Source organism: Melanotaenia boesemani, chromosome 1 (assembly GCF_017639745.1).
Source record: "Melanotaenia boesemani isolate fMelBoe1 chromosome 1, fMelBoe1.pri, whole genome shotgun sequence".
NCBI lineage: Eukaryota > Metazoa > Chordata > Actinopteri > Atheriniformes > Melanotaeniidae > Melanotaenia > Melanotaenia boesemani.
Window position 1 is genome coordinate 3,278,118 of NC_055682.1, and position 10,063 is coordinate 3,288,180.

The 10,063-nt window shown below is 37.6% G+C and overlaps 2 protein-coding genes across 2 annotated transcripts; both read left to right on the forward strand.

Moving 5' to 3' along the window:
• Positions 1-370: 370 nt before the first annotated feature.
• On the forward strand, positions 371-5,801 carry LOC121641165. Its single transcript, XM_041987137.1, has 6 exons — positions 371-533; positions 1,661-1,866; positions 1,977-2,114; positions 4,506-4,644; positions 4,738-5,226; positions 5,658-5,801. The coding sequence occupies exons 1-5, from the start codon at positions 408-410 to the stop codon at positions 4,795-4,797; spliced, it is 669 nt and encodes a 222-aa protein (XP_041843071.1). The 5' UTR covers positions 371-407; the 3' UTR covers positions 4,798-5,226; positions 5,658-5,801.
• LOC121641557 (CUB and zona pellucida-like domain-containing protein 1) lies at positions 5,107-9,624 on the forward strand. The gene is given in 7 exon segments (XM_041987780.1): positions 5,107-5,226; positions 7,023-7,175; positions 7,259-7,659; positions 8,058-8,157; positions 8,742-8,759; positions 8,761-8,947; positions 9,034-9,624. Coding segments are annotated over 7 exon segments (1,218 nt in total). The 3' UTR covers positions 9,273-9,624.
• Positions 9,625-10,063: the final 439 nt, after the last annotated feature.

The window sequence follows — 10,063 nt, forward strand, 5'->3', positions numbered from 1 at the left end:
TTTATTATTATTTCTTTAATGCACGTTTATATGAGAACAAGGTTCATTTTCAGATTCCTCACTGCATCATTATAAGTTTAAAACTACTTTAAAACAGTATTACTCTCTTCAGTTCTATCGTTGTATTTAGGTTTTGTTTTCCCCTCCGTGTGTGAAATCACTCTTTGTGCAACAGGATGGAAAAACTTTGAAGTTGCTGGTTGGACTTGGCATGACACACACTCCACTCATTTACGGTAAAAACTTTTTTTCATTTATTTCCTCAAACCAGTTCTGCAGACGTTTATTGTTCTGAAATCCCGTTTGCATACCAATAACCTGAGGCCAGGTGCCTCCCTCTTCTCTGGCAGGTGTATATAAGATGTTGCAGGTGGATGTGAGCAGCAGAGCTGAGTCAGAGCATCAACATGGCTTCCACGGGGCTGGTCCTCCTTCAGCTGCTCCTGCTGGTCTCACTGGTGTCGGCGTCTCATTTCTTCGGGGGAAGCTCGACCTTCACCTACAAAGGCAGAAATCCTGACGGAACATTTAGGGTGAGACTTTAACCATGTTCATCCGCACAGTGTGTGTTTTCCCTGATGGGTGAATCATATTCATGGGTCTCAGCTTGTTACTTTTCTTATTACAATTATTCTGTTCTGATTTTTAATTATGAATTAATTAATTTATTACTATTACTTGAATATTTTCAAGCTTTATCCTATTAAAGAATCCTTTGAAAAGTATTAGAATTAAGAATTAATAGTGTAATGATTACTGTTGTTACTTTATTGTGGCTTTATTGATACTAATTCTTTTAAATAAAAGATCACGGTACTTTACCACTAGAAAAATAAGTTTAAAAAAACATTTTACAGACTCTAAAATGTAAAAATCCAACTATAAAGTAGCCTTTTATGTTAACTCATAAAATTCAATAACAGAAATAAGATAATTGTGGGTAAAAGGGGCTAAAAGGGTTTAAAAAAAAGAGATAGAGAGGTTTAAAAAGAAAAGAAAAACCTATCAGAATCCCTGTTCTTTATCAAGGACTTTCTTCAGAAATAAAAGACAATTATTAAACCTGATACATGTACATACTTTTTACTTCCATATGGAGGTGGGTACATTAAAGGGTATACAATGCAGGAAAAGCTAAAGAACAAAATTAGGAAATTAAATTCCACCAGCACTCATAGATGTTCAGATTGTGTCAGTTAAACATTAAAACTTCATAGAACATCTCCAGAAATGCAGCATTAAAATATTTATCTGTGTTTTCATGTAAATATGATGAAAAATGTCTTTATTTACTTTGTGCAAAACTACAGTAGAAAGTTGATCATTAAACAACTCTTTTGAGCGCCTGAATGATCATTTTTGTTATTTTCATGTCATTTGTGTGTGTGTATGTATATATATATATATATATATATATATATATATATATTTATATACTTTCCCAATAAATTTAGTAGAGGAAATTTTATGGCTGATATTTTTTACTATATCTCTTGTAAAACATATTAAACAAATACACATACAAACATAAATATGTAAAATTAGAATTTAAGTATCTAGATTTTCTCTTTTTTCATCTTCTTCCATACATGTTAGAACCAAGGGGAGACATGTCTGAACCTTTATTCTGCTTCAATAATAATTTGGTCTTTTCCTACAGGTGGTCATTCGCAACAGGGAAACCTTTGATAGCTGGGGCTCCCTCTACTGGTCTTGTTACAGCGGAAACTGTGGCTACACCAGTTACAGTAGTCCCAGAACTATGATTGACAGTAGCACCAACTCACCACAATACAACAGACAATGGTCTGAATTTGAAACAGTTGAGACGAGGAATCTCTACAGCGACACACCGTTTGAGATGGGGTAGGCTTTTTAAATTATAAATAATGCTGATATTATGTTTGTTCTGAGTATCACCACATCACTCGTCTTTATCTGCTGTAAGCCAAGGTTGTCTTGTCTTCTAACAACAGGGCCGCAAGCTGTTGCTGGGTTTACAACCGGTATTATGGATGGGATTGGAGACTGAAGACTCTTGTGGATTTGGGAATAAGATCCGATACTCACCAACCAAACAGATCTCCAGAGATCGCCATTCTTCCTGTCATGAGGTAATCCTCCGTTTGAACTCTAATAAAAAATAGTCCTAATGGGATGATACTCCAATAAAAATAAACAAATTTGTGGAATGAAACAAGTAAAATTTAATTAGTTTTACTTTAAAATGAATCTTCTACTACTGCAGAGGTCTCCAGCCTTTACAATCCAAAGAGACATTTCTTTCCTCAGCCCAGTTAAATAAAACTTCTTTAGAGCCGCAAATGTTATGAGCCACTTTTAAAAATGACAACTAATCACTTTTGATGAAATATCTACTATAGGACATTTGTCGTCATTTTTGAAGAACCATAATTTTATTTCTATTTTAGGTTTTAAAATAAGGAAAACATAAATTTTTTGCAAAAAGAGAACAGATACATTTAGATTGTGTAGGAAATTATGTAAATAAGAACAAGCCCACAGTTTCCAAACTAATGACAAGAAAAATAGATCTAAAACAATATTATTTGTCATTTTAGTGCCATTATGTTGTAGAAATTCAATGTAATTATTCTATGAAAAAGACATTTGTTGGTTCATTTTTAGCCGTCATTAAGAGCCATTGTGGGAGGTCCAGAGAGCCACTTGCAGCTCCAAAGCTGCAGGGTGCAGACCCCTGCTCTAGTGTATAGCTTGTATTTACTAATTACATTCTCTTTTCTTACATTAAGTTAGTTTTTACCATAGTTCTTACTGTAGTTATACCATAGTTCTTACTGTAGTTATACCATAGTTCTTAACTTAGTCCTTAACTTACTTCTTACCGTAGTTCTTACTTTAGTTTTTACTGTAGCTTTAAACTTAGGTCTTACCTTAGATATTACCTTGGTTCTTAACTTAGTTCTTACCTTAGTTCTTACTGTAGTTCCAAACATAGTTTCTTACCTTAGTTCCTAACTTGGTTCTTACCTTAGTTCTTACTGTATTTCTTGCCTTAGTTCTTACCTTGGTTCTTGACTTAGTTAATACCGTAATTCTTAATTTATTTCTTATTTTAGTTCTTACCATAGCTCTTAACTTAGTTCTTAATGTAGTTCTTACCTTAGTTCTTACCTTTGTTCTTGACTTAATTCTTACGGTAGTTCGTAATTTAGTTCTTACTTTAGTTCTTACCATAGCTCTTAACTTAGTTCTTAATGTAGTTCTTGCCTTAGTTCTTACCTTGGTTCTTGACTTAATTCTTACGGTAGTTCGTAATTTAGTTCTTACTTTAGTTCTTACCATAGCTCTTAACTTAGTTCTTAATGTAGTTCTTGCCTTAGTTCTTACCTTGGTTCTTGACTTAGTTAATGCAGTAATTCTTAATTTAGTTCTTATTTTAGTTCTTACCATAGCTCTTAACTTAGTTCTTAATCTAGTTCTTGCCTTAGTTCTTACCTTGGTTCTTGACTTAATTCTTACGGTAGTTCGTAATTTAGTTCTTACTTTAGTTCTTACCATAGCTCTTAACTTAGTTCTTAACGTAGTTCTTACCTTAGTTCTTACCTTGGTTCTTGACTTGATTCTTACGGTAGTTCGTAATTTAGTTCTTACTTTAGTTCTTACCATAGCTCTTAACTTAGTTCTTAATGTAGTTCTTGCCTTAGTTCTTACCTTGGTTCTTGACTTAGTTAATACCGTAATTCTTAATTTAGTTCTTATTTTAGTTCTTACCATAGCTCTTAACTTAGTTCTTAATGTAGTTCTTGCCTTAGTTCTTACCTTGGTTCTTGACTTAATTCTAACGGTAGTTCGTAATTTAGTTCTTACTTTAGTTCTTACCATAGCTCTTAACTTAGTTCTTAACGTAGTTCTTACCTTAGTTCTTACCTTGGTTCTTGACTTAATTCTTACGGTAGTTCGTAATTTAGTTCTTACCATAGCTCTTAACTTAGTTCTTAATGTAGTTCTTGCCTTAGTTCTTACCTTGGTTCTTGACTTAGTTCTTACCTTAGTTCTTAACTTACTTCTTACCGTAGTCCTTAACTTATTTTTTTAACTTAGTTCGTAACATAGATTTTTACCTTAGTTCTTAACTTAGTTCCTACTTTAGTTCTTACCTTAATTCTTACCATAGTTCTTACCTTAGTTTTTTACCGTAATTCTTTCCTTAATTCTTAACTTAGTTCTTACCGTAGTTTTTACCTTAGTTCTTACCCTAGTTCTTACCGTTGTTTTTCCCTTAGTTCTTACCTTAGATATTACCTTGGTTCTTAACCTAGTTCTTAACTTATTTCTTACCTTAGTTCTTACCGTTGTTCTTACCTTAGTTTTTAACTTAGTTCTTACCTTAGATACTACCTTGGTTCTCTCCGTAGTTCTTACCTTAGTTCCTTAGTTCAGTGTTTCATTTTGCCTCTGTTTTTGCACAGATTCTCTTTTTTCAGATCTTTGTTTCTAACTCATGTTAATGTCTGTTCAAGAGTTCCTGAGAACTGCCCACGGACTTATAGGCTGCCGTCCTTTGATCCTGATGGTGACAGAGTCCGATGCAGGTATGGAACTATCAGCTATGTAGAATGTGCCAGTTGCATCCAACCCTCAGGCTTCCACCTTGATCAGGTTTTGTTGAAAATTTTATTTTATACTAGCATGTTGCACAAAAAGAAAATTGATGCTTGGAGTAGTTTAATAATGACAAACTTGCATTTTCAGGACACTTGCACATTGCACTACTACTATAACCGATGCAAATCCTGCAGTTATTGCATTTGAGTTGGTGGTAGAAGACTACTCGCGAGGACACATCAATCTATTCTACGCAGACGGATCACAGTCCCACAAGCATCCACTGCTTGCAAGGAGAAGGAGGCAGTTGCAGCCAACCTCAGCAGGATCATTTACACAAACAGCAACTGCAGCCACAACTACAACCATGACAACTGCACCCTCAATTGCACCCACAACAATTGTACCCACAACAACTACAACCACGACAACTGCACCCACAACAGCTGCACACACAACAATTGTACCCACAACAACTACAACCACGACAACTGCACCCATAACAACTACAACCCCATGGTGGTGGACGACTACAACCACTACAACCACAACCACCAGTTCTTACCAAACTACAAGTCCACCATACGTCAACACTCCTCCTCTCAGCCAACTGCCGCTGGCAGTTCTCTGTGCTTGGTAAGGAAGACTTTCCCTGTACTCATAAAATACCCAACTTTTATGTTTAACACTCTGTCTGAGTCTCTGTCTGCCTCAATGATTTAAAGATGGATTAAAATGTGCTTGAGTCAAGGAACCATAAATGATTCCCAATATTCTTGTGAACGATCCAGACGTGTCCATTGCATTTTTTCTAGTGATTTCACATTTTCCATTACAGAGACAATGTCTCCTCTTCTGCTTGTCTGAAATGGACATTTTATATTTGTGATCTGTAACGATGCTGTATCTTACAAAACTTTCTTGGTAGCCAAACTACTTATTCAGCCTTTGAAGAAACGTTTAATCCCTTAGTTTATCCAATAGTTTTAAGAGTAAACATCCTCTAATTCTTGAGAGAATATTGATTGGATGTTGGAATTTAAATCAATGTTTCTGTTTAACTGCAGTGGACCCAGCTGTTCCCTCATGTCAGGAGGGAATGTACTTGCCCATATTTGTGTCCCCAACACCTGAAAATGGAGCACACCTCACAGCAGTGGTCAACAAAGAGCTGGAGATCAGAATCACAAAGCACAGGCGACACATTCAGAGTAAGTTAAGCTGAGTTCAGGTAGGTCTGCTGCTAGCAAGACAACATCAGCAATAACAGAAATGTCTGCTTTGTTTTCATACAGTATACAAGATCTCCTCATCAGCGGCCCGACAAAACGTCACCAAGCACAAAGACTACAAACAATGACTTTCTCATCAAGTGGACACCAGTCCCAGATGACCTGGGAGAATATTTCCCAATCTGCTTTGCTGTGGAATCTGCAGCAGGGTGAGCTTCGGCTTCATTTCATTCACACAGAATCAGTTTTGGAGAGAAAAACCTTGATCTGACTTTGTCCATATGTTTCAGGTCGGCTCTACTCAATTATCACAAGCTCTCATACCATCCAGCTCACATTCCCATTCTAACTTTACCCCAAGTTCACAGTAGGTGACATTTCACTGAGTTCTGTTTATACCATTTCATATCAGAGGAAATAATGAGACGGAACAATTTTCTAGACTAAAGATTAAGAAAGGATTGAGAATAAAATGGTTCAGTTTCAAAACAATGTTTTACTTTTTGCTGAAATAGTGTGTTTTATCTAAAATGTGTTTAATTTGACTAAAACGTATTTATGTTTTTTAGGTCTGGCATCTATCAGTCGGAGATGAGGTGTGTTTTTGTGAACGTCAGGAAGGAGCAAAGTGAGTTTTATTTTCATGTTTCTTTGTTAGGATTTAGTATAATCCACTCCCCTTCCTCTCATCCAAGGGATTTGCCTGTTTGAAAATCAACTATACAGTTTTGCATTGCTAAATAAATTTAGAAATAACACTCAGTAACTTAAAGCACTAACCTGAGAGCTCACACTAGCACACACATCAAACCGAGTTGCACGTTAAAACACAGAATAAACTGAGCTAATATTAATACACACAACAACTGAGCTGATGCTAGCACACAGAAACTGGGCTAAACACTACCAACCCCCAAAATGTTTGAAAACAACTTTGGTCAAACTTTAAATTTCCCTCATGTGTAGTTGGTTCTGATCTGTTTTTAGTACCTAATCCTGTTGAAAGTGAATACTTCAGTTTGTTGTAAAAGCTGGTAAACGAGCCAAATCAAACCATTACTTCTTTATCACATATCAGCTCCATTAACCCTGGTCTTCTCTGTGGCTGCATTCACCATTTTGAGAGTTTAAAAATACTGCATGTGGTCCGTTGTTCCAGTTCAAGCCAAAGTGACCTGCAGTGAAACCACAGAATGACAGTGGAGATTGACAATCGTCCTTCTATGGGACTTCCAACCGGATCACGTTCGTCTCAGTGACCCCACCAACACCGCCTGCAGCCTGGAGAGGTACTCCAACAGCACTCACATCGTTGGTGTCATCCCCCTCAACGCTTGTGGTACTCAGATCGAGGTAACCAGAGGTCATTTCTCTCATCATACAGTTATTATTTATCAGCACTGTGAAGACTGATTACAGAACGGTTCACTCTGCAGGAAGATGATGACAACCTCTACTTCAAGAATGAAGTCACCACAGTGGAGGACGTCACTGGGTTGATCACCAGGAAGCACCTGGTGGAGGCTCGCTTCTACTGCCAGTACCCCAAAAAGGGCAACGTGACCCTGGGCTTCACAGCACACAGAAAGAACGTCACGGTGTGGGAGAGAGGCTTCGGTACGTTCACCTACCAGTTTGAGTTCTACCCAGACATCCAGTTCAGAACTATGATCGATCCAAACTCGTACCCTCTGGAGTACGACATCGGGAGCAGGATTTACATGCAGATAGACGCCTCCTCCTCCATCAACAACACCGTGATGTTTGTGGACTCCTGCAGAGCTGCACCGTACGACAACCCCAACTACCAGCCAACCTACTCCATCATCGAGAACGGGTAGGAGACTCGCTCAGGTGCAAATAAAGGTTTCAAAGACTTGTTGACAGTTTTTCTGCTCACTTATAGGTAGTAAAAGCACAAAAACATGTAAATATTGCCCTCCATTTTGTGCAATCACTCTTTCCTTATTACAACTCAGCATTTTTATTAGCTTAGATTTATTAAGATATATACCGTTTTTAAAGTGTTAAATTCAGTGTTACCTCATATATTACACAGATTGGAACTTCATTAACTGAAGAGCTGAATGTGTTTCTGGTCAGCTTTCCAGGTTATATTAATTTATTGTGACAATGAATTATTATGAAAGGCAGAAGTAAAGAACTAACAGAAGAGACTCAGACAACTTTCCTTTTATTCTCCAAGCAAAATGAATTTTTATTTCACTCTGACAGCTGCGCAGTGGACCCGACTGTTCAGATCTATCCCACCTACAATGAGAAGCAGTTCAAGTTCAGCATGGAGGCCTTCAAGTTCATTGGCTTGCATGACCAGGTGAGGAATCTATATATGCACCACCTATATTTACAGTTTACAATTACACATCAGGTTATATCAGTTCAATGGAAAAGGAAATTTCTGCTGCTTCTTTGATTTAATTAGAAGCTTTTAAAAGGTGTCAAACAAGTAATAGAGGGAAGAAACAGACGTGTAGAAATTTAAGATATCAGTAACTTATCCAGGAGATATAAAGTGTGTGAAAGGTTGGTTTTATGAAAGGAAGATAATCTCACAATACTAATAACAAGGTTTAAATTGAAGAAAAATGCTAACCACCTGTTTATTGAGAGAATGTGAAGCAGATGTTTGAGGACACAGTTCAACTGTTTGTCCACTAGAGGGTGTAAGAGTGCATCTGCAGGTATACAACAGCCTGTAATATGTAATATACATGTAATAACATGTAATATTTTTTATTCTGCAATGTTTTAACTTGTGGAAATTGGGTCTTGTTAAATAGTTTCTTTTAAAATAATTTATGGATTTATTTTTGAGATGTTACAGGTCAACCGTTTGTCACTAGAGGGTGTAAGAGTGCGTCTGCAGGTGTAACAACCAGCCTGTTCTGCTGCCTTCAGGTGTACATCAGCTGCTCAGGTCATGATGTGTGAAGCAGGGAACCCCAACACCAGGTGCTCACAGGGATGTGTGAACTCCACATCGTTGGGCAGTCACATGCACTACCATCGTAAGAGAGAGGCTGTCATCCAGAGCGGCGAGCACTTCGTTTCCCAGGGTCCCCTGCGTCTGAAGCGGGCAGCAGACTCCAGGATCGGAGGCTCAGGTATGGAAACAGTGTGGAATATTTTTCTGAGTCCCAGTTAAAACGTGGACGTTACTGAATCAGAGCTGTGCCGCTCTTGTTTGCAGACATCAGCCTGAACCTGAACCTGGTTTTCATCGCTGGATGTCTTCTTGCTGCGGTTGGCATGGTCTGTGGTGTGGTCCTGTACAAAACCAAGACGTCAAGGGTCAAGTACCGCCTCTGCCCTCATGTGAAAGCTAAAACTGCAGCGTGTACCAGCTCAAAAATTTTACCTGCTTTTATTATTCTAATGTCAGATTTTGGGTTTGTGGTTTATTTATTTTCTCGTCTACATTTAAGCTGATTAATGATATTTTAACATCTTGAAGTGTGAATCCAGCTGTTTTCATTTAAGCTAAAAGAAGAAATCAGTGTTTGTGCATCTGGAAAACCAAAGATTTCTTCCACTCTGATTCTGCTGTTAAACACAACAAGGTGATTGAAAACTATCCTGATTAATAAATCTAACTTCTTATCCAATTAAAATTACTTCTATTAGTAGAGCAAAAAATGTGTATAATTACTTATGAGCCTATTTTGTGTGTGTGTTTAATCATTTTAGGTATTTTCTGTACAAACTCTGTGTTCAGGTGGATTTAAAAATACTGTTGTCCTGTTTGTTTTTATGTGTTTTCCATAAATTGACCACTTACAAACACAGTAGTCTCTACTTTGTCATTATTACTCCCTAAAACCAGGTTTCTTAAACCCATAAAAATTGTTTTGTGACAGTTTGGTGAAACATGGTTGAAGTTTTAAAATATACTCTTACATCCAATCCATAAAAAGAAGAGAATGTTGTGTCCAGGAGCGCAAATCAGTACATTGTGTTTCCTGACAGTTTCTGCTCTGGTAGTTTGATGTCCGTGTTGCATAAAAATGGCAAAACAGGAGGTTTTGGCATGGCTCTCCCATCTCTGGGGCTGAGGTCGCTGAGGTGGTTAAAAGCTCCCCTGTGCCTCTGGATGCTGTAGGGCTGTCTTTGCTGACATGCCTCTGTAGCATTGTGTGGCCATCAGGGACAGTTCCCTGTACTGGACAGGACTGGTGTTGGTCCCCTGTCAAAAAGAGGGACCAGAGGTGTGTTCCAACTAC

Excerpts from the sequence above, each read along its gene's own strand:
- LOC121641165 (XM_041987137.1), top strand. The coding sequence starts at position 408 with ATGGCTTCCACGGGGCTGGTCCTCCTTCAGCTGCTCCTGCTGGTCTCA. Across the intron at positions 534-1,660 it reads ATCCTGACGGAACATTTAGG|GTGGTCATTCGCAACAGGGA; the intron begins GTGAGACTTTAA and ends CTTTTCCTACAG. Across the intron at positions 4,645-4,737 it reads CAGGCTTCCACCTTGATCAG|GACACTTGCACATTGCACTA; the intron begins GTTTTGTTGAAA and ends TTGCATTTTCAG.